Below are 25,839 nucleotides of genomic sequence, written 5' to 3'. Positions count from 1 at the left end.
CAGCCTGGAATATTGTTCTGCAGGTGGGACAGAACTGAGTGGAAGGACAAGACTAAAGATTTATCAGTGGAATTTCCATCTAGGGGCAAATTGAAATGGGACAAGTTTTCTGTGAGGTGTGCTTTGATGTGTTCCATCACCAGACACATGAAGCATTTCATATGGACTTCAACTGATTTCATCTGATTTTCTCAGCAGAGACCAAAGACCCTGTAGTCAAATTTGCTGTGAGCATGGAAAGCAGAAATGAAACTCTCCAATGTAGCATGATCTATAACACAAGCAAGCTTGTATCATCCAGACAAACGACCACTTGAACCCACCACAACTACCCCTCAGGCCTCCACCTTCACCACCCGTACAACCACAAACTAACCCCCTAACAGCCCCACATCCCCGGAACTCATTCAAACTAATACAGTTCAGCCCCCGTACATTCTGCCCGCCATATAGGTCACCGTCCCAAAGGAGCCGACAATGATACAACCAGTGCTGTGGTGATCACAGTGGTGGATAAAGCCACCGGACCAGCTGAATCTTGGAACTATGAAATACTGCACATCTGCAGGGCCATGAGTGGCAGAGACAATAATTGATTCCATCAACAAAATTTGCCTAAAGTGGGCTCGCAAAATCAGTGAGAATACTTACCACCCTGCATGCAGCATCTTCCAGCTACTCCCATCAGGAAAGAGATGCTAGACCATCAGAGCCAATATCAGCAGGTGAAAAGGTTTCTTTCCACAGGCAGTGAGACTGATGAACTGTTCATACAAACCCTCTGTGATTTTACTATTTATTTGACATATTTATTTATATAATATTTGTATATACCTACCATGCATGTCTATTGTTAGTGTGTTTGTGTGTAATTATGGACACTGTCCAACCCTGCTGGACTTTATCTAAAAAGGCATGAATGTGGTGGAACATGGTAGTACAGGAGGTGACCTCACTACACTGTATAGGCTGGTCTGCCTCCAATCCTGTAACTCCTCCCCGCAAGGTTTCCAATAAAGACTGATAGCCCTAGTCTCTTCCTTCCATACCAGCAGCATGTAAAGACATGCCTAACATTTCAGGTTACTAAAGCCTTTAATGTAGTACGATCAATAACTGTAAGCAGGCTCTAAGTGAGTATTTAAACATCAGGCTCATCTTTACAGGGTCGGAGGCACGTCAGCCTGTACAGTGTAGTGAGGACACCTCCTGCACTATCATGTTCCACCACATCCCACTAATCAGACCATAAAGGTCTCACAGAGAGAAATGTTGGAGAGAACAATATGTAATATAGCTCATAGATCAGTGCAGTTAATCTAATTTAACTTGTGGAAATGCTGCAACAGTCAGCATGTCAGAGATAACCAAAATCAATGATCTTACACTGAATGTCTACTTTTTTTCTCTGACTATGGATGCAGTTTCTCCTGCTGAATATTTCCATATTTTGCTTCCCATTTCAGATTTTTCAGCAACTTGTATACTGATTGATCAAGGATTCTTTTCTTTGGCTTGGCTTTGCGGACGAAGATTTATGGAGGGGGTAAATGTCCACGTCAGCTGCAGGCTCGTTTGTGGCTGACAAGTCCGATGCGGGACAGGCAGACACGGTTGCAGCGGTTGCAGGGGAAAATTGGTTGGTTGGGGTTGGGTGTTGGGTTTTTCCTCCTTTGCCTTTTGTCAGTGAGGTGGGCTCTGCGGTCTTCTTCAAAGGAGGTTGCTGCCCGCCAAGATGCACGGTTTGAGGCAATATCAGCCCACTGGCGGTGGTCAATGTGGCAGTGGTCAATGCTTGGGTTATATATAGTATGTTTGTATATTGTGCATCAACAATGTGGGTCATTTACTTGGAGTCATGCCTGACGATATATTTCTGTGCAGCTTCCATCAGCAGAGCCTGTCAGTCCATAAACAGTGGAGAATCAAGGGATTTCTGACAATATCCCCAGATTCCTGCATCTTACAGGGTTCTTGGTGATGCAATCAGTCTGGATTCAATGAGCTCAGCAAACTGCTCAATAGAATTCAGGACACTGGATAACTTCATTCATAAATTCTATTCCAAGAAGATATGTTTCCTACAAGTAAACTTATGTAGATAAAAGATAATAATAACAAATGTGATCTCAGAGGCAAGAGAAGGGTCCTTCCATATCATTTAATTTCAAATCCTATTTGGCAAGAGAGAATGTAACCATCTCTTACAACTTGCATCATAAATTATAATATAATTCTTTAGATTTCTTACAAAGACACACAAATTTTGAAATAAAGCAAGTGAAATGACAGTCTAAATTGAAGAAAGATTCCCTGAAGTCAAGGTGACCATAGGGAGAGAAGACAAACAGTTGCCAGTAAAGGATGGGACAAAATGAGTGAATTCCAATAGTTTTACCAGTAGTTTTACAACATTTCAGTGAAAGTTTGATACTGTTAGCATATAATGCACATATGTTGACTTCAAGTCAAAAAATTGTGCACCTATGGACATACTTGAACCTGTTGTGAATGATGTAGTCACTGATGGTGGAGCCGTGCTTGTAGGTGTGAGTGGTGATTGACCTGCTAGAAGAACAAAAGTGTGAAGAGTAAAGCATGCTGCTGTTGGATAGTAAAAACCATATCCTAAGCTTTGCTATGAACACCTAAGTAATTACTTACACCATTCACTTTGCAGAATTTTCTGCAGTATTTAACTGAGTACACCAACATAGATTTCAGATTTTCCACAGCAAGACTGAATTTAGCATCTATAAATGGGATTTGCATATTCAGTGAACTTGTTAAGTAGAAAGAAATCTCAACATTGATGACATAATAGGTGCCTGATTCATAGCAAAACAGGAAGAGGGAAGTGATAATGGACATCATATTTAGATTATTGGACAGGGAACATAGTAAAATTTTAGCCAAAAATGAAACTATTCTATAGTCACAGCTCAAAATCTTTTCAAACTTTAATGTTTATTTTTCCAAAAACCAGCATCTTTGCTTTCCTTCTCTGGTTCAAAGACACTTTTTAGCAGTTTTTTAAAATTTTATGATTCAGAATTGCTGGTAATTCTTAATAAGTATGAGAGGATCAATCAAGAGATAAACAATGGGTGGAACAGTTAGCACAACGCAACCCAGGTTCGAATGCACTGCTCTCTGTAAGGAGCTTTTACGCTCTCCCCGTGCCTGCATGGGTTTCCTCCAGGTTTTCTGGTTTCCTCCCATCTTTCAAAACATATTGGGGTTCTGGGTTAATTTGGATATTTGGGTGGCATGGACTCATGTGCTGGAAGGACCTGTTACTGTGCAGTAGGTCTAAATTTAAATTAATGCTTTGGGTCAATTATCTTTTACCAGAACTGAAATGTTAACTTTGTTTCTCTCTCTTTACATATCCTGCCTTTTTCCTGCTTAATATTTCGAACAGTTTGTATTTTAAAGCAGATTCTTAGTTTCTTCTTTCTTTTAGGTTGTAACTTGTTGATGTTTTACTTACTCCTGAATTACCCATATGTTATCAGTAGAGCAACTGCTTCCATTTTAGAATATTTATAATCCTTAGAAATTCTGTCAACAGTGTGATGTGGTTCAGAAAGAAATGTTACCTTTCTGCAAAATCAGGGGTTGCAAGCATTTGTCCTTCTTAGGATCAGATGATATATGAGCAAAATAGGAAAGCGAACAATTCTCTAAACAAGTATGAACATTAACCTACCTGTTGCCTTGGTAACTTCCATTCCCAGTGAAAGAAATTTTACATAACATTGCTTTTAAGATTGCTTTTAAAATAAAAGATTGAATTTTGGTGAATTTTGTCCAGCATAGCAACCATGATATTTGAGGCTGAAATTATGCAAGAAGGCATGAATTTTTATAGCTATTGTGTTCTGTGTAGGGGTTCATCTGAGCTTAATTAAGAAATACATTCATTTAAAAAAAAATCTTATCTGTTTCCTTTGTTCTATTACAAAAATCAACAACGTCCATGCTTTCATTCCAATAGTAGTTCTGATTATTGTTTTTAAAATAGTTTTGCTTTGGTTATAACACACTTCCTCATGTTGTTTTTGAAAATGGTGTAACCCCAGTTGCAATATGGTTCTAATTGGTTTCCTTTCACACATTATCTTAAAGAATGAAGCCAGCCAGTGTGTAAGGCATATCTTGGCTTTGCCTAAGATGAATGCACACAGATTGCCAATAGGAATTGCTCAACAGATATGACAAATGGGATCAATGATCGATAACTTCTCCCTGAAATACACTAATATGGTGGTTTCACTGCTCTCTCCTCAGCTGAGTTTTCCCTCCCCCCCAACCAATCTTGGTCAAAGTTCCCTCTAAGCTGTGCAGACATTTTGCAACCAGTGCACAAAGGAAATTAATGTGTGCACAAAAGGTTAGTCACCTAAAAGAATGTAGTTATATATAATACTCTAATATGATATTTTGTAGAATATAATCATACTTATATCATGTTAAAACATGCCAATACAGTTTATAAGAGATAAGAGATAGGCTGTGCCAAAATGATCTTGAAACAATTTCAAACTTACATTTGCACAAGCAGTCACTGTGCACATACTTTTGTCACAGGAAAAGCATTTGAATCACATAAGATTTTTGCACACACTGACTATTAAAAAATTAGAGGGAACATTAATCCTGGTGTCTTGTGCACTTCAGTTTGGCTCTAGGCACTACCTTAACTCAATGACATCAGGACACGTTCCTTAAAATTTCCACAGCCACTACTGGAATCACACCCTTTGAATCATTTCTTCATCCATTGTTCTTTAAAAATTGGGTAAAATTACAAGCATTCACCACATAGAAAGATGTTGCCATCTGTATTGACTCAGTAACAAATATTGGGTGCCAGTGATACTGAAAAAAATGTTTCTGATATTAGTAATGAGAAATCATGGAACCATCTTTCAAGTTGCAGAGGTTTGAACTGAAACATTACATCATTTTCATAAACATCAATTCTATATAAACATCAAATTTGGTTGATATTAAACCCATGCATGGATATCCAACATACATAATATTTTAACGCCTTTAACTCACTTTGTCAGAGGAAGAGGGGCTGCTGTTATGACATCACAAGAATATCCAATCTTTTACATTGATCGAATGCAGGAAACATGGAAATGGAACCTACAGCAAAATCTGAACTATGTTTGAAGGGCCCATTCTATCTCAGTGAGTGTGTAAATGCCTCATCAGATAGAATCATAGAACCATAGAACATTATAGCTCAGAAACAAGCCCCTTCAACCCTTCTAGACTGAAAAGAATCTTTTTTTTTGCCTAGTCCCAATGACCTGCACCAAGTCCATAGTCCTTCATACCTCTCCCATCCATTTCTTGTCCAAATTCTTCTTAAATGTTAAAATTGAGCCCACATTCACCACTTCAGCCGACAGCTCATTCTACTTTCCCACCATTTTCTATGTGAAGATGTTCCCCTTCATATTCTCCCTAAACTTTTCCCCTTTCACCTTAACCAATATCCTCTGGATTTATCTCACTTAACTTCAGTGGAAAAAAGTCTACCTATATTTACTCTGTATATTGCCTTCATAATTTTAAATAACTCTATCAAATCTTCCCTCATTATTCTACCCTCCAGGGAATAAAGTCCTAATCTGTTTAAGCTTTCCCTGTAACTCAGTTCATGAAGTCTGGGCAACAACTCATTCTATCTTTTTGATACTTTTCCTGTAATTAGGTGACTAAAAATGCACACAATTCTCCAAATTTGGCCTCATCCATGTCTTATATAATTTTACCATAACTTCCCAACTCAATATTTTAATTTATGAAGGCCAATATGCAAAAATAAAACTCTCTTTATGTCCCTATCTTTGCGTAATACCACTTTCAGGGAATTATACATCTGTATTCCCAGATCACTTTATTCTACCCACACTCCTCAGTGATCTACCATTTACTGTGTATGTCTGTTCTTGGTTTGTCATTCCAAAATGCAACACTTCACACTTGTCTGCTTTAAATCCCATCTGACATTTTTTCTGCCCATTATCCTAACTTGTTCAGATCACTCTGCAAGTTTTGAAATCCTTTATCACAGTCCACAACACCTCTAATCGTAGTGACATCTGCAAACTTGCTGATCCAATTTACATTATTGCCATCGAGATAATTTACAGTACAACTCCGATTATCCAAAAAACAGCCCAGTATCAACAGAAACTCAGTTGTAACAGTATTTATACAACAGCAAACAACAAGCGAAGGCTTTTTAAGCATTAAAATAAAGTTTAATTCTCACCAAAAAAATGTTGGCCACTGCTGATCTCTGACACTTCCCCACCGAGGCCCCACTCGTGCCAGGAGCCTGAGGGTCATACTGCTGCCTGGAGTTTGAGATTCCCCTGGCGCCGGAAACCCGAGGTTTGCTGTTTCTGCAGCGGGAGCCTGATGTCTGCTGCTGCCGCCACAGAGAGCCCGAGATCCACTGCTACCGACACCAGGAACCTGAGGTCTACTGTGCTGCTGCCCATCAGTTCAGCTTCGAAAAAACATTTGGATAAATGAGGATTTCAGATATTCTCATTTATCCAAAATTTAAAAAAAATTCAGATAACTGAGAATTTTGGAGAATCCAATTTCTGATAATCAGAGTTGTACTGTATACACAGTAGATGAAAAACAACAATGGGCCCAGCACCGATCCTTGAGGCACACCACTAGTCACAGGCCTCCAGAGAGAAGCAATCATCCACCACCACACTTTGACTTCTCTCACTCAGCCATTTTTGAATCCAGTTCCCTACTTCACCATGAATACTAGGCATGTGAACTTTCTGGACTAATCTCCCATGCGGGACATTGTCAAGGGCCTTATTAACGACCATGTGGACAATATGAACAGCCTTTCCTTCATCAACTTCCTCATATATCTCTATAAGATTGTTTAAAAATGACCTACCATGCACAAAGCCAGTTTGGTATCCCTAACATATGTTATCCAAATAATTATATATCCAATCTCTTAGAACATTTTCCAATAATTTACCTACTACTGACATCAGACTCACCAGCTTATAATTTCCAGGGTTACTTTTGAAGACTTTTTTAAACAACAGAATAAAGTGAGCTACCCTCCAATCCTCCAGCACCTTACCTGTGGCTAAGGATATTTTAAAATTTCTACTAAACTCCTTGAAATTTCTATGCTAGCATCTCCCAAGGTCAGAGGGAATATCTTGCCAGGCCCTGGGTATTTATGCACTCTTATTTGCTTTAAGACTACAAGCACTTCCTCCTCTTTAATCTATATAGGTTCCATGACCTCCCCTGACTGTGCCTGTTTCCTGAGTGAATGCTGATTAAAACATTTTTAAGAAATCCCCCATCGCTTTTGGCTCCTTGCAAATCTGGCCACTCAGATCTACAAGCAATCAATTTTATTCCTCACTATCCTTTTTCTCTTAATATACCAATAGAACCAGTTCCCCAATATCCCTTGAAAATCAAGATTCCCTATGTCTGCTAACTTTTCCTTTAAACCTGACAGGAACATACAAACTGCGTACTCTCAAAGTTTTACCTTTGACGTCTTTCACTTACCAAACGTATCCTTGCCCAAAAACAACTTATTCCAGTCCATGCATTCTAGATCCTTTCTCATTTCGTTACAATGGGCCTTTCTCCAATTTTGAATCTCAACCTGTGGACCAAACCTATCTTTATTCATAATTAACTTGAAACTAATAGCATCATGATCACTGGACTGAAAATGTTCCCTTACACTTACATCTATCATCTCTCTTGTCCCATTCCCTAATAGGAGATACAGTATTGCACTATCTCTAGTTGGTACCTCTATATATTAGAAAACTTGATTGCTGTAGCTTGTCCCTGGTAGATCATCCCCCCAACAGTATATTAATGAGGGGTATATTCAGGAGCTGCAGCTGGATGCACTTCTCGCAGATGAAGTCATCAGGGATACTGCTGGCTTCCCTGACAACCCACATTCTACAGGAAGAGGATTTCCCTGCCTTGACTGCCATTCCCACTGTTTATCACTAGAGAAAATATATATATGATATCTAAAATCTTTCCTTACCTGTGCCTACCAGCTGAATCCTGTTTTTCCTCAAATAGGGTGGCTCTTTCTTACTTAAACTCCTGCACCACCACCACCTCAGTCTCTTCTCACTGAAACCCCTTGAGCTAAAGCCTTTTCACTCTGACTCAGGCTTCTCTAACAATGTCCTTGATGACCACTCTGCTACACAGTCCCTCATTTTCATAATGATGTTTGACCTCGATTGGCCTTCAACTAGTGAACTTGATTAGCCAATTAACTGCAATCAGCCAAGTCTCTCCTTTTCAATTCTTTGGTCTTGAAATAGTATTTGATTTCTGGATCAAAAGAGTTAAAATCTAACCCTGTAATTTCTATCTGGACACATTGCTGCCTTCAATATTTTCCATACATCATAAGATGATTGATACTGTTTATGTCTAACTATTACAAGGTGGACGCTTCACTGATGCACCTGTATTTTTCAACACAATGGTTAGGGGACAAGAGACAATGTTGCTTCCAACATTGGTGTCCATCATAAGGTTCTCAAAAGGTTTTACGAATAAAACCTTTAAAAGTGTACTTATTCTGACATGAGGCAAAGGAAGTAATCTATGAGGATCTGGCTATGTAGAAAATGAACTAAAAGTAGAGAAACTTTCTTATCTTCGTAGATCCAAAAGATTATTCACAAATGTTGGCAGCTGGCTTTGGCAATTGTTATGCAATTAACCTGTTACCTGACAACAGACCCGTATCACTGAAATAAAACGTCTTTTTATGTTCAGATCAGAAAATCTGCTGTTAAACACAATGACATTGCATAAAACGGGCTTGGAGTTAAACTTTTCAAAGTACAGCATTCAAAGTAACTGTTCAATTTGGATGAAAGCTACTTACTGTTAGACACAGTGGTTGAATCTGAAAAGAAATTAAAGAAATAAAATTAGAATTTTCCATGCACAAACTAAAATATACATTGTTAATCTCCCACAAATCCATGCATATAAATGTCGTATTTAGGCTCATTTTTGAGCTTGTGATCTCACATTTTAATTTAAAAGATTGATTGACATTCTTTATTACCAAAAGATTTTTACCAGTTTAAACAAAAACAAGAGATCAGGTGGTCGTTATAGCCCATCAAGACAATCAAATCAATTGACTATAATTTTGTTTTTTGCTTAAAAGTGACTGTTTAGAAATCCGATTCCCTACTTCACATTGATCGTTGGAACATGGAAGTGCAAAGTTATATTCCATTTGATAAGATTACTTATAGTCTTAGGAATAGATATAGTATGTTCATTGAAATTTGGCAACCTTAATTATATTTCTTAAATGTCCAGACTGTACAATTTATTTTGATATTTGTCAATTAGTTTGCTTCTTATTAGAAATTTAATATTTGTAAAATTATGTGATTCTGAGATGTTGAACCTTGCTCCTGTTGCTTTTTCTTTTCTTTTCTTTTATCTCCCTCTATTCCTGCTGTCTGCCCCTTTTCTTTCAAATCTGGGGAAGGGGTGCTGGGAGAAGAATGACTCACCATTTTTTTTTTGATCATATCAATGTTTTTCTATGATGTTATATTCAATGTATTATTGATAATATATTAATCGATTCCTATATTCTGTAATACCTTAACATTTAAATAAAATATTCAAAAAATGTGACAGTTTAGATTACAATCCCAAATATATTATTTAAGAAAGTTCTGATTTCTTGTTAACTTCTTCAGTAGCTGAAAAATGCAATGCTCTTCCATGAATAGTTTACAGAACTATTCTGGATGGAGTACCCAGCGATTACTGAAAACCTGTGTAGACCAAAATTGCCGATTTATTCACAGATATCTCTAAGATCTCACTCTGACATAACATATTATCCACCCATTTCAAGCAGGCCTCAATTGTACAGGCACCCAAGAAGAGTGTGGTAACCTGCCTAAATAACTACCAGCCAATGGCATTCAAATCCACAGTGATGAAGTGTTATATGGAGTGGCTAGTGTTGAAGCATATTAGCTCCTGTCTGATCAGTGACATGGATCCATTCCAATTTGCCTTCTGCAGCAACCTTGATGCCATCTCACTGGAACACTTGGACAGCAAAGTTGCAATCGATGTTCTTTATCGATTATGGTTTTGCATTCTACACCATCCTCCACTAAAAAATTGATCAGCAAACTCCCAGACCTGGGCTTCAATCCTGACTTTGTAATTGGATCCTGGATTTCTTCACCTCCAGACTCCAATTAGTGAGGATTGGTAAGAACATTTCCTCCATAATCTCCATCAATAGTGGAAAACCACAGGACTGCATACTTAGCTCCCTACTCTACTCACTTTACACCTACGTCTTGTACATAGCTCGGGATGACCACACCATTTACAAATTTGCTGATGATGCTACAGTAGTGGGGTGTATAAAATGGGTGAAGAGTCAGCATATGGGAGGGATATCGAAAACTTAGCCGAATGGTGCATTAACAACAACCTCTCACTCAATGTCACAAAAACCAAAGAGCTGAATGCAGAGTTTAAGAAGGGAAAACCAGAAATGTATGATCCAGTTATCATTGGGGAGAGGTTGTGCAAATTTAAATTTCTGTGAATAACTAACTCGGAGGACCTTTCCTGGACTCATCATACTAATTCTTTGGCTTGGCTTCGCGGACGAAGATTTATGGAGGGGTAATGTCCACGTCAGCTGCAGGCTCGTTTGTGGCTGACAAGTCTGATGCAGGACAGGCAGACACGGTTGCAGCGGTTGCAAGGGAAAATTGGTGGGTTGGGGTTGGGTGTTGGGTTTTTCCTCCTTTGTCGGCCTCTCCCATCTCGAGTACTTCGATGTTGGAGATGAAGTCGCTCCAATGAATGTTGAGGATGAAGCGGAGACAACGCTGGTGGAAGCGTTCTAGGAGCCGTAGGTGATGCCGGTAGAGGACCCATGATTCGGAGCCGAACAGGAGTGTGGGTATGACAACGGCTCTGTATGCGCTTATCTTTGTGAGGTTTTTCAGTTGGTTGTTTTTCCAGACTCTTTTGTGTAGTCTTCCAAAGGCGCTATTTGCCTTTGCGAGTCTGTTGTCTATCTCATTGTCGATCCTTGCATCTGATGAAATGGTGCAGCCGAGATAGGTAAACTGGTTGACCGTTTTGAGTTTTGTGTGCCCGATGGAGATGTGGGGGGGCTGGTAGTCATGGTGGGGAGCTGGCTGATGGAGGACCTCAGTTTTCTTCAGGCTGACTTCCAGGCCAAACATTTTGGCAGTTTCCGCAAAACAGGACGTCATGGGCTGGAGAGCTGGCTCTGAATGGGCAACTAAAGCGGCATCGTCTGCAAAGAGAAGTTCACGGATAAGTTGCTCTTGTGTCTTGGTGTGAGCTTGCAGGCGCCTCAGATTGAAGAGACTGCCATCCGTGCGGTACCGGATGTAAACAGCGTCTTCATTGTTGAGGTCTTTCATGGCTTGTTTCAGCATCATGCTGAAGAAGATTGAAAAGAGGGTTGGTGCGAGAACGCAGCCTTGCTTCATGCCATTGTTAATGGAGAAGGGTTCAGAGAGCTCATTGCTGTATCTGACCTGACCTTGTTGATTTTCGTGCAGTTGGATAACCATGTTTAGGAACTTTGGGGGGCACTCTAGTATTTGCCAAAGCCCTTTCCTGCTCACGGTGTCGAAGGCTTTGGTGACATCAACAAAGGTGATGGGTGATTTGTTTTGTTCTCTGCACTTTTCTTGGACTGTCTGAGGGCAAAGACCATGTCAGTAGTTCCTCTGTTTGCGCGAAAGCCGCACTGTGATTCTGGGAGAACATTCTTGGTGACACTAGGTATTCTATTTAGGAGAATCCTAGCGAAGATTTTGCCTGCAATGGAGAACAGCGTGATTCCCCTGTAGTTTGAGCAGTCTGATAAGGGTGATGATGATGGCATCACGAAGGTCCTGAGGCAGCTTTCCTTGGTCCCAGCAGAGCTTGAAAAACTCATGCAGTTTGGCATGCAGAGTTTTGCCGCCAGCCTTCCAGACCTCTGGGGGGATTCCATCCATACCTGCTGCTTTGCCACTTTTCAGTTGTTCAATTGCCTTATATGTCTCTTCCTGAGTGAGGACCTCATCCAGCTCTAGCCTTAGGGGCTGTTGAGGGAGCTGGAGCAGGGCGGATTCTTGGACTGAGCGGTTGGCACTGAAAAGAGATTGGAAGTGTTCTGACCATCGGTTGAGGATGGAGATCTTGTCGCTGAGGAGGACTTTGCCGTCTGAGCTGCGCAGCGGGCTTTGGACTAATACCATCATAAAGAAAACACGTAGCATGTCTACTTCCTCATGAATTTGAGCTGGTTCGGTATGACATCATAAACCTTGGCAAACCTACAGATGAGTTCTGGAAAATGTGCTGACCAAATGCATCAAGGCCTGGTATGGGGGTATCAATATCTTTGACTGGAAAGCTCTGCAAAATATAATGGGCACTGTCCAGTACATCACAAGCAAAATTCTCCCCACAATTGTGAAAATGTACTTGACAAACTGCTCTCGGAGTGCAGCAGCAACAATCAAGGATTCACACTACCCTGGACATGCTCTGTTCTCACTGCTGCCACTGGGAAAGAGGTATAGATACCACAAGACTCGTACCACCAGGTTCAGGAACAATTGTTACCCTCCCCCATCTGACTCCTCAACAACAAACTCAAACAGAGACTCATTTAAGGACTCTTACTTTGCGCATTATTTATTGCTGAACATGCTTTTCTATTTTCACACAGGTTTAAAAAATATTTCTTTCTTTGTTTACATTTCTATCTTTTGTACATGCATCTGCCTTGCCTGAAGGAAAAAGTATCTCAGGATTGTACGTGATGTCACAAAATTCTACCTCACCCACAGGAAAATGAATCTCGGGGCTTTATGTGATGTCATATATGTACTCTGACAATAAATCTGAAATAATTTTCTTGAGTACAGTTCACACTACCAATAAGTAGAAACTCTGCCTGACCCGCAGGAAAAATAATCTCAAGGTTGTAAGTGATGTCATGTATGTACTCTGACAATAAAGTTGAACTTTGGTTTTGCACGACTGTACAGAGATAAAATGTCCCATGTCAGTTATCTGCATCGATGTCCACAGAACATTTTGCCAATGTGTTGTTGACCTTTATCCCACACAATTATCTGGAATACATGAGCTTTAATATTCATATCAAATCTATATAGAATCAGGGAAAATCAGAATGCTAACAGCCAACAACAAGTCCTTTTAGATCACATAATTATAGTTATGTTATAATGATGTTAAATTTGTTATATTTTGCCCAAATAGCAAATGCCAGTTTTGGGTAATCTACTCTGATGCCTCTACAATAAATCTTGCACCTGCAGCATCAACCACCAAAGGGGATGAGGAGAGCAGGCACAAGAGAACACAACTCTTTCCAAGATCCCTTCTGAGTGATGCACAGCTTCTGACTAAGCTAGATTAAAATACGTGGAATTCACTGCGAGTATACTTTTATGACACACGGTCACAAAGGGAAACAAGATATGTTGGTCTTGCCAACTATATACACATCTTGCAAATGAATGAGTAATGAGAAAAAATCTTGAGGAAACAGGAAAAGACAGGAATTACAGTGGGTTATGTTTTCTTCTATCTAGAAATTGTCAAATTTATCTGAGTTTTGTATATTTTGTGGAAGGGCATTCCTGAGAACATTAGCCCCTACAAAAATAATAGTTTCATGCCTTCAACCAAATTCATCATTGAAGAGTATTAAAGTTACACTATCCCTCATGATCCAACAAACCAATCTCTTCACCATATCAAAAAACTTCCATTACTTCTCTTAAACTTAGACTTTTTTTGTAGTTACTAATTAGAACTAATTTTCAAAACTAGGAGCATTAAGGTTGGTACAGTCCTTGCCCCCCCCCCCCCACCCCACTGAATAGCTCGTGATGTTCACAAACCAGAACTGGGCTCAATTCTTCAACCTATGGATCACCAAGCAAACAGGTATCTCATAACTTCCTGGCCCACACGGATATCACCTCTCCCACCAACCCAACGTATCCCACTGTAGTGTCTGTGACTGGCTGCGTCTGTCTGTATTCCTACCTGCCTACTGGAGAGGGCAACCCACTGTACTTGCACAGGTAACCTGGGAAGCTGGCTCCACCTACTCCCTGCCCCAGATAAAGGCTCATGCCAGCCCTTGTGTAGGCAGTAGAGCACACGGAGCTAGAAGGGCTACTGAATCTTGTGTGCAAGTGTTAAACTAATTAAAGCCTGTAGAACAGCCTTCATAGTTTGAGCTTGTTTGTTTGCACTGCAGCGCATCACACCCACAAAGTTCCATCTCACAATTCAGCAGCCATCAATCTCAGCCCTCTGTTTCCAGCTAAAGAAAAATATACATATTAGATAAAGATTCCGGTGCTGGATCGGATTTTCCCAGTATTTCTGAGTTTCCAGCAGAAGTTATAGCTAGGACCTCCCAGTGACCAACCATTTTAATTTCACACCCTATTCCCACACTCATGCACTGAAAAAGTAAGATTGGGACCACACTGGAGGAACACCTTATATTCCATTAGTTCTTCCTCCAACTAGACAGTATTAACTTTCACTTCTCCAATTTTTGTTAACACTCTCCCCCTGTCCCTCTCTCTCCTTATCTCTTGGCTACCTTTCCTCCAGTTCCCTGCCCTATTCCATTCCCTCTCACATCAGAGAGCAACACCCCTCCCTCATCACCTCAGCTTTTTACTCTTCTATCCTACCTATGACTTCTTACCTGTTTGCCTGTGCCCCAACTCTGCCCCTTTGTCCCTCCTTGGCTCTCCTCATACACCCCCCCCCCACCCCCACCTTTTTATTCAGACTGTTTCTGCTCATACCTTGATGAAAGGCTTATTTCTGCTATATAAAGTACACTGACCAGATGGGTTTCTCCTGCACTCTTTTCAGGTTTACACACTTATTTCCTGTGAATCTTCTTTTTTTAATATTATGCCATTTATCTTAATTAAACTAGGATTATCACTGGATCTAATCAAAGATTAATCTTAATTTTGTGAACTTCTCAAACACTATTTTATGATCTTGTCACCTTGATTGAACCTGGGGCTATATGGAATTTATGGTTCAGACTCATGGCCTATCCTATTTACACTCCCCTCAGGCCTCTTCTATCAAGTCAGTCCTCAACTTCCTTCTCTGTCATGTGCTTTTCCAGCCTCTCCTTACATGTAGTTATACTAGTCACTTCAATCATTCCCTGTGAGAGAAAGTTGTTGGAAAATGAAATGAATTGCTATTAGAAGTGGCACAGAATCTGCTGTCAATGCAGTGGCTTCACCTGCCCCCTTGTGGATTTCAGCCAAAGGTACAATTGAGCAACAGACGCAGCAATCTGTAGCTAAAGATATTTCACATTCAACATCTATTATTTATTTTGTAGATGTAGGAATTTCACAGCAACTGGACACATTGAGAAGCTCAGTAAGTTTCAACATTCCACCACCTAGTATTCTTGTGTGCTGGGACATGTTGGACCAAAGTTTTTTTTTTGCACTCTTGCTACTTGCCTCTGAGGTTGGGAATCCTGGATGAATGAATTATCCAAATGCCTACTAAAAGTCCTATATAACCGGGGAATGCCACCTATAACTACCTGGAGAGAGGGCTTGGAGATCCTTAGAGATGAAAACCGGCCTCATCAACAACACACTGCTGAAGAAAGGAATTCTGAGGCAGTCTGAGTTGCGGTGGTGGTCATTGAGTCCATTTTGAGAAAGATGCTCTGACTTCAGTGGGGGGGGGTGGTGTCAGGGGGAAACTTGAGTAGGAGGGACATGGTAATTGGTGTGCTCAGCCAAAAGAGACAACAGTAAGGACATTGTCCTCTTGCCCAGAAGTGTATCCAATTTTTCAATTCACAATCTATTTCAAACTGCATCCTGTATGTTAAAAATGTCAGTCACACCGTGTGCTTTATTGCATCCTGCATTGTAAAAATTCGAAGGCCATTTAAAGGAATTATCAGCTATGCTTACAGGCTGCAAACATTTTCCACAGGAGGGCCATGAGTTTATCATCTTGTCTAAAAGTTTTTGGCCTCCTGTTTCGCAGAGAATGAGTTAAGCTTTAATCACATCAGGACTTGTTCCTTTGGTACACATTAACATGATTTAAAAAAAAACTTTATTTATTTGTTCAAAAAACAAATAATATGTGATGTATACAGCAATTAAACATGAACATGAACTTTTTTTATATATATAGAAAGAAAAAGAAAAAAGAAAATAAAAGAAACCCCCTTCAACCAACTCTCCTAAAGAGAGCCATAAAAAAGAAAAAAAGAAATATTTAAAAAAATTAAATATACATATTAAAATCTAATCAATATAAATTGAAATGTAAATATTCTGAGTATAACAGCCACTTATTAATAAAAAAATTATAATTATCATGCAAAACACATGATTTTTTCCATTATTAAACAATATTTCATCTCATTATGCCATCTATTAATATAATCATATTTGTATCTTTACATGTACTAGCAATACATTTTTTTGCTATGGATGAAGCTAAATATACAAAAGCAAGCTGGAACTTATCTAATCCCAAACCTTTCAAAGGTTGCAAACTACCCAATAAAAATACTGTTGGATCTAAAACTATTTTAATCTTATACAGATATTCTAAAAATGATTGAATTTTCTTCCAAAAAGATTGTATATGTATACATGACCAAACAGCATGAAGAAAAGTTCCAAATGAATCACCACATCTAAAACACAAATCTGATTCATTAAAACCATATATTTTTTTATTTTTCAGGTGTCAAATATAATTGATGTAAAAAGTTGTAATTAATCATTGTATAACGTGCATTTATCAATCTAGTTACACTATCATAACAGATATCTAACCAATCCTCTTCAGAAAAAATAAAACCAATATCCGCTTCCCATTTAATTTTAGATCTATCCCAATCCTTTTTATCCATACCATCCTGTAACATTTGATACATAAATGAAATATAACACTTCTCTGGCACCTTCATAAGAAAAGTCTCAAATTTAGTCATTTTAGGTAAAATCATATCTCTACCAAACATACATTTTACCAAAGGTCGAATTTGATAATAAAGAAATAAAGAATTCCTATCAATACCATAATCTTCCCTCATCTGATTGAAAGATAAAAACTTATCCTCTTTAAAACAATCTCCCAAATTTTTAACACCTTTAAATCTCCAATGCAATAAACTTTGATTATGTATTGAAAAAGAAATAAGTTGATTATTATACAATGGAGTCAAAGCAAATAATTTACCCTTAGAACCTATCACTTTATATTTCTTTATCCATAACTTCATTAAATGTTTTAGTATATGCACATTATATTGTTGTAACAAATTCATATTCCACTTAAACAAAAATTGATGTATTTTAAATTCAGAATTACTTGCCATCTCAATTTTAGCCCAACTAGGAGGCCGTACCAAATCCATCAATGAGCTAATAAATTTAAGTTGGGCTGCCTCATAATAATTTTGAAAATGTGGTAAATGTAATCCCCCTAACTCATATTTCCAAGTTAATTTATTCAAAGCTACTCTCGAAAATTTACCCCTCCATAAAAACTCCCTAACCATTTTATTTAAATCTCGAAAAAAAATTTTATCAAGTAAATACGGAATAGATTGAAACAGATATTGCATACGCGGAAAGATATTCATCTTAATTGTATTTATCCTTCCCACTAAATTAATAGGTAAATCTTTCCATTTAATCAAATCAGTTTTGATTTTTTTTCATTAACGGAGCATAATTTAATTTATATAAAGATTGATATTTAACATTCAAAATTATACCCAAGTATTTAATTCGGTCAGTCCACTTCAAATTAATAATATTAATGTTCCAGCATAGCCATTTTAATTTCCGAATCAGTAAATGGTTCTTCTAACTCCTGTATATCTCCATCCTTAAATATCGGTAAATTCAGCTGTGATTAAAAAAAAGATAAATCGATCCAGTTTCCTGTTTTCCTTCACATGTACATAACTTTTTATAAAATGAATAAAATTCATCATTAATCTCATGAGATTTATAAGTAATAAGAGAATTCCATCTAACAGCATTAATAGTCCTGGATATCTGTTCTTTCTTTAATTGCCACACCAATACCTTATGTGCTTTCTCTCCCCATTCGTAATACCGTTGTTTAGTCCTATTAATCGCACATTCAAATTGATAAGATTGCAAAGTATTATATTTCAATTTTAGCCTAGATAATTCTATTTTCTGATCTTCTGTAGCATCTTTCTGAAATTCCTCTTCTAACTCATCGATCTGTTTCTCTAATTCAAGACTGATTTAATCGATTCATTTTTATTTTAGAAGTATAACTAATTATTTGTCCTCTCAAATAGGCTTTCATAGCATCCCATAATACAAACTTACTTTGAGCAGAATTAGAATTTTCTTTCAAAAAAAATTAATTTGTTTTTTCAAAAAATCAATAAATTCCATATTTTTAACAACATTGTATTAAACCTCCAAAGATAAGCTATTTGAATTTTCTCAGAAGTTTCAAATGTAAAATATAACAGAGAATGATCTGAAATCACCCTACTTTTATATTCTGCTTGTTGTATTTTCCCTTGTAAATGTGCCGATACTAAAAAGAAGTCAATCCTTGAAAATGATTCATGTCTAGATGAATAAAAGGAAAAATCTTTCTCTGTCAGATTAAGACATCTCCAAATATCTACTAAATTAAGATCTTTCATCAATTCTTGAACCTGAATTGCCATCTTGGATTTTTTAACTTTCTTCGGAGATTTATCTAATGAAGTTTCCAAAACACAATTAAAATCACCACCAACTAAAATATTATCATTAGTCTGACCCAAACATAAAGATGCATCTGAAATAAATACTTCATCATCTGCATTTTGAGCATCAATATTAAGTCCAAAATTCACTAAAAAAATTACAATTCAATTTAAGAATATATCCTGCCTTTTCCTCCATTGATTGTAATTCAAAAGATAAATTTTTATGTATCAAAATTGTTACACCGTTATCTCTAGAATTAAATGAAGAAGAATATATATGCCCAATCCAGTCCCTTTTTAATTTCACGCTTTCCTTCACATTCAAATGTGTTTCTTGTAAAAAGGCAATATTAATTTTCATTTTCTTAATATATGCCAAGACTTGCTTACATTTAATTGTACTATTTAATCCTCGAACATTAAAAGTGGCAGACCTCAACTTTGACATATCTACTATTATTACTAAATACCAATAATATCTTTATATAAAAACTCAAATCAATGTATATAGGACAATTTTCTAAACCACTTTGGAACTGAATTATTTTCCTGCTGTAATTTTGTTTTCACTCACCACATGCTAATTGTTGTATACTGCAGTAAAATCAAGTCAAGTTTATTGTCATTTGATTATACATATACAACCTGACGAAACAGCATATTTCTGGACCATAATATGCACACACAGACAAACAGTATACCCTACACACAAACACCGTATGAATGTAGCAATCTAAAATAAAAATGTAATAAATAATTTATGTTTCTGGGTTTGCTCAACAGTCTCACTGCCTGTAAGAAGGAGCTGTTTCTCAGTCAGGCAATACTGGCTTTATGCTCTTATACCTCTTCCTCGAAGGTAGGGTCTCAAAGATACTGCAGACTGGATGGTAAGCGTCCTCAATGATTCTCTAAGCCCCTTTTAAGCCCCATTCCCTGTAGATATCATTAATAGGCAGAAGGGATGCCTCAGTGATCTTCTCAGCAGTTTTAATCACCGTACGTATAGACCTCCGATCTGATGCTTTGCAGTTATCATACCACATTAAGATGTGGCCAGCTAGGACACTATTATTCTCCTGTAGAACATTATTAGAATGGTGGCTGGTAGCCTTGCCCTCCTCAGCCTGTAAGAAAATATAGGCATTGCTATACCTTCCTGACTAATGAGGTGTAGTGGGTCCAGGATTTGTTGTCTTTTAAATGGACATAATGAACTTTGTGCTCTCCAGTCTCTCTATGACAGAACTATTGATATACAGTGGGGAGTGATCCTTTGTTCCCCTGAAGTCCACAAACATCTCCTTTGATTTGCACACATATTGAGACTCAGGATGTTGCTTTTGTTCCATTGTACAAGTCTTTCAACCTTTTCTCTGTAATGAGAATGAGGCCAATTACTGTAATGTCATCCACAAAGATGGTGGAAGTGAACAGTCATGAGTTAGCAATGTGAACAGCAGCAGGCTGAGCATGCAGCCTTGAGGTGCACCAATGATCAGTGTGATGACACTTGAAATTATGCTGCCAACCCAGATAGACTGTGGTCTTCCAATCAAGACATTCAGGATCCATTTGAAGAGTCCCAGTGAGACTAGTTTATCCACCACCCTCTGAGGTATGATTCTGCTGAAATTCAAGCTGTCAATGAACAATATGCTGGCATATGAGGCCTCATTCTCTAGGCTGGTCAGGATAGAGTGGAGGGCCAGGCTATTACATCATCTGTGGATCAGTTTGGCTTTTGGGCAAACTCGAATGGATCTATTGTCACTGGTAGGGACACTTTGATGTCCTCCATTACCAGTCACTCAAAGCGCTTCATGATCGTGAAGGTCAGTCCCACTGGACGGTTATCATTTAGCTCAGCTACCGTCACTTAATTTTTGTTTCAATATCTGAATTATTTTCTTTTTAAAATATTTTAATTGAGTTTAACAAAAAACCCTTTATACAAGGGGTATATTATAGGCCTCCAAATGGGGAAAGGGAACTAGAAGAGCAAATGTGCAAGGAAATAGGTGAGATGTGCAGTAGAATAGGGTGGTGTTGGTGGGATTTCAATTTTCCAAACATAGATTGGGAAATGCAGTCAGTAAAAGGGCAGGATGGCTTAGTATTTATGCAATGTATTCAGGATTGCTTTTTGCAGCAATATGTTGAGACGCCCACTAGAGTGGGAGCAGTGTTAGATCTGTTGGTTGGGAATGAAATCGGGCAGGTGACGAAGGTGAGGTGGAGGAGAGAACTTCGGATCCAGTGATCATGGGTCCACTAGCTTTAACTTAATGATGAAGGTCTTTGAGTGGGGAAAGCCAGGTTTAGAGAAATGAGAAGGGATTTGCAGAGAGTTGTGTAGGCTGATCTTTTTGCCAGAAAGGATATAGAGGAAATTTGGAGGACATTTAGGATTGAGATTTTGAGAGTACAGGATCTTTATGTTCCAGTCAGGCCGAAAGGGGAGTCCAAAGGTTCAAGGGAGCCGTGGTTTTCTGGAAAAATTAAGAAGTTGGTTCAGGACAAGAGCCTATGCATTCAGGCCTATGCGAAATATAAAAAAAACCAAAGGGGATTGAGGAGATGCATGATGGTTACTTAGATTGCAGGAAGAACCTTAAGAGGAAAATTAGAAAGGCAAACATAAAGTATGAGGAGTCCATAGCTAATAAGGTGAAGGTAAATCCACTGGATGATGGGACCAGTGAACTATGTAAGGAACCATAAGAGATGGGAAAGATATTGAACAATTTTTTTCATGTCTGTATTCACGAGGGAAAGGGACATTGGGTTATATGGGATAAGTGAGGTAAAGGGCTTAGTTATGTAAAGGATAGGGATTTGTAAAGTGAGGGTTTTGACCTTCGATGGTCAATAAAGGTGTAATGTCTCCTAGTTCTGATGGGATTTTTCCCAGGACTTTAAGGGAGGTCAGGGAGCAAATAGCAGGGGTACTGACAGTGATTTTTCAAAAACCACTGAAGGAAGATGTGGTACCATGGGATTGGAGGATTGCAAATGTAGTTCCATTGTTTAAAAAAGGCATTAGGTATAGAGTATATGCACATATCTGGATAGGCAGGGATTGATTAGGAGCACCCATCATGGCTTTGTAAAGGGAAAGTCATGTTTGACAAACCTAGTTGAGTTTTTTAAGAAGGTGACAAAAAAGTGGATGAAGCTAGGGCGGTTGATGTGATCTATTTGGATTTTAGTAAGGCTTTTTATAAGGTTCTGCATGAAAGGTTAATAAGGAAAGTTCAGTCACTAGGGATTAGTAGAGAGATTATGACATGGGTTCAGAGATGGCTGGAAGATAGACAGCAGAGAGTCATGGTGGACAACTGTTTGTCAGATTGGAAGCCTGTGACAAGTGGGGTGCCTCAGGGATCGGTGCTGGGTCCCTTATTGTTTATCATTTAAATCAATGATTTAGAGGAGGGTGTGGTTAATTGGGTGTGATAGTACAGATTCTATCACCAATGTGTATATGTACAGATTGTAGTGTAAGATGACTGTGATTGGCTGAGAGTGTAGCCACACCTACTGGCAGGTCTTCAAGGATTGCTCCTAGCCAGACCAGGTCATTCTGGACTGGTCAACCTACTTGTGATATGCTCCAGTCTTTTAGTTAATAAAAGCCTTGGTTTGGATCAACAAGTCTTTGGTTCTTTTGATGCGCTCTACATTGGGTAAGTAAATATGCGGATGATACGAAAATAGGGGGAAGAAGATTGAGAGGAAGATTTTCTTGGATTACTAAAGGATTTGGTTTGTTTGGAAGAGTGGGCTGAAAGATGGCAGATGGAATTCAATGTAGACAAGTGTGAGGTGCTGCATTTCGGTAAAAATAACAAGAATAGGACATATGCAGTTAAGGGGAGGGCATTGAGGCACACAGAGAAGCAGAGGGACCTGGACATTATGGTACAGAGTTCATTGAAGGTGGACTCCCATGTAGACAGGGTGGTCAAGAAGGCATATGGTATGCTGGCCTTCATAAATCATAATATAGAGTATAGGATCTGGGAAGTGATGCTGCAGCTGTTTAAGGTATTGGTGAGGCCAGGTTTGGAGTATTATGCTCAGTTCTGGTCTCCAAAGTATAGAAAGGATATAGATAAGGTGGAGAGGGTGCAGAGAAGGTTTACAAAGATGTTGCCTGGCTTACAGCATCTGGATTACAGGGAGAGATTAAGGAGACTGGGACTTTATTCATTGGAACGTAGAAGGCTGAGAGGGGACTTGATAGAGGCATTTAAAATTATGAAAGGAAAAGATAGACTAGACATAAACAGACTCTATCCCCTGAGGGCAGGGGAGGTTGGAACAAGAGGCCATGAGTTAAGGGTAAGGGGGCAACACTTTAGGAGAAATAGTAAATGATGCTTTTAACTCAGCAAGTGGTGACAGAGTGGAATGATCTTCCAAAAGAGATAGTTGCGGCAGGGTCCCTTCTGTCATTTAAGAGAAGGTTGGATGTGTACATGGAGGTGAGGGGTTAGGAGGGTTATGGGCAGAGAGTGGGAGAGTTGAGCTAATGGAGTTGTTCAAGTGAACTGGTGCAGACTCGAAGGGCCAACATGGCCTCTTTCTGCGCTGTAAACGGTTATATGGTTATAAGGTATACTAATGATAACATAAATCAAATCATATCATATCATATACATATCAAGCATAACCATAATTATTACATAACTTATTTCATTCAGGACATCAAATTCTATAGTTATAATTAAACAATTAAATCATAACTCATACTATAATATTGAATACAAAAATTATACAAATAATACATGCAAACTTTCTTATATTCCTTTATATCCATATCTAAATTCAGTTATTCAAGAAAACAATAAGGCTTCTCATTAATATATTCCAGAATTGATAGTTTCATTTGTTTACTTAGAGAAAATATCCCTGGTATTGTAAGGTTATAAATAAGAAGGGGGTGATCACACTGATGGGAATGACCGAGATGCTCCTCGATGGGTCCCCTTTATGGATCAGTGCGGTTGCCTCTATGTGGAGCTAAAGGGGATGGGTGAGACCTTAAATAAATACTTTTTAGTTTTATTTACCTTGAAAAAAGTCATGGAAACTAGAGAAAGAGAGACAGAGAAGAGTGATGTCCTGAAGTATATCAGTGAGTTGCTGGCAGTGACCCCAGGACCTGAACCAGTGTATCCTAGGGCATTGAGAGTTGTGATTATGAGTTTACTGTCCCACATATTGTACAATGTGCACAAAACTTTCATGCTGTAGATGAACAAGTAGTTTATATAAAAAAAACTAAAAGGCAACTATAAACGTGTACATAATTGAATTAAAAAGAGACAATAAATACATATAGATAGATAATAAATATTCACAGCTATCCTCGTGCAAATAAAACTGACGTGGCAATAGTTGTGGAGCAGCCCCTAATCAGTGTAACAATTGGAACTGTTCTTGAACCCAGAGGTAGGAAACAAGGGAAGAAATTGAAGCAGCCCTGCAACAAAATGTTGATATCTTCCTTAACCATGAATGGTATACTAGAAAGTGGAAAGTGGCTCCTACTGTGTCCTCATTTAGGAAGGGTTGCAAGAAATAAGCCTGGGAACTGTAGGCCCATCCACCTAATATCAGTGGTTAGAAAGTTACTGGACTGGATTCTAAGAGACAGGATCAATCTACATTTAGAAAGACAATGATTGATTAGAGATAGTCATTATGGATTTGTGTGTAGGAAATGGGAGTTTCATGAATTTAAATGTTTTTTGAAGATGTGACCAAGAAGACTGATGAAGTTAGGGCAGTAGAGTCGATGAAATTTTGAGGGAAATAGATAAGATGGCATGTCAGATTCTTTTTTCCATTAAAGAGTCTAAAGCCAGAGGCCATAGGTTTAAGATGTGAGGGGAAAGTTTTAAAAGGGACATGAGAGGCAATTCTTTCCACACAAAGCCAGAGAAAGTGGTGGAGACAGATGCAACTGCAGTGTACAAATGACATTTGGACAGGTAATTGAAAAGGAAACGTTCAGAAGGACGTAGCTCAAAGGCAGGGAAATGGGACTAATTTAGGAAGACATCTGAATTGGCATGGATGAGCTGGTTCAAAGGCTCTGTTACTGTGCTGTTTAACTTTATGGTTTTGTGACTCAGTTGCAAATAAGTTTTGTGGAACAAGAACATTTCAGTGCAGTGCAGGTCCTTTGGCCAAGGATGTATAAATGTACCTTCCCTACTTCACAGCCATAAGCCTCTAATTTTTTTGTGCTGAAGGCTACCTGATTGGGTCAGAGGTTTGGATTTTGAATTCAATTTGGTGATGAATTGTACAGGAGTCTGTATAGCTGTGGGAGAGCAGGAGGTAAATCCATGGATACTCAATGTCTCTTTCTCCTATTGTTACAGGTGGCAGGCAATGTTTATAGTGACTCTTTATTTAAATTACAGCAGACAAAAGTTAAATGCATGCTACATTTTATGTGACTATAAAAGGAACCCTGAACTTCACCTATCTGAAATTTTGCTCAGATTTTAGATGGGCTTACCATGTTTGACATGGTTATTTCCTCACACTTATGTGACACAAATATCACTTGTTATTCATGGTTCCATGCTTGATATTATTTAACATTTCTGCAGGCAGGAATGGCAGGTTGGGGGGGGTGTGTGGTGAAGGGGGCCTTCTTTTCTGAGGAGTTGCCACTGGACTTCAACACTCAACTATTAGTTAACGCTTCCCATAGTGCAGGATAAGTAAGGATGGAGTCATCCATGGGTCACGCCACATAAGGCAAAGTAAGAAACCAAAAGGGTTATTACCATAGCCTGGTAGCTTCATGGTTGACATTATTGAGATTAGTTTTATATTAATTTCTGGGGTACAAAGGCTGTGGTAAGATTTGAATTCAGATCATT

General features: G+C 38.5%; 1 protein-coding gene across 36 annotated transcripts in view; it reads right to left on the bottom strand.

Moving 5' to 3' along the window:
• Window positions 1–25,839, bottom strand: part of ptprc (protein tyrosine phosphatase receptor type C) — a 287,098-nt gene that overhangs the window by 121,825 nt on the left and 139,434 nt on the right. For 19 of the 36 annotated variants that reach the window (XR_011357642.1, XM_069937885.1, XM_069937884.1 and 16 more), the window contains exons 3-4: window positions 8,966–8,986; window positions 2,485–2,568 (exon numbers count right to left, since the gene is read on the bottom strand). Coding sequence is in view for 35 of the 36 variants with exons in the window: in XM_069937885.1 (XP_069793986.1) it covers window positions 2,485–2,568; window positions 8,966–8,986 (105 nt within the window). In the remaining variant the exon portion in view is untranslated. The remainder of the gene's footprint in view (window positions 1–2,484; window positions 2,569–8,965; window positions 8,987–25,839) is intronic. The other 17 variants (XM_069937900.1, XM_069937901.1, XM_069937907.1 and 14 more) reach the window with 4 other exon arrangements.

The sequence above is a fragment of the Narcine bancroftii genome, chromosome 5, assembly GCF_036971445.1.
Source record: "Narcine bancroftii isolate sNarBan1 chromosome 5, sNarBan1.hap1, whole genome shotgun sequence".
Classification (NCBI taxonomy): domain Eukaryota; kingdom Metazoa; phylum Chordata; class Chondrichthyes; order Torpediniformes; family Narcinidae; genus Narcine; species Narcine bancroftii.
This window is presented reverse-complemented; position numbering and strand designations above follow the sequence as displayed.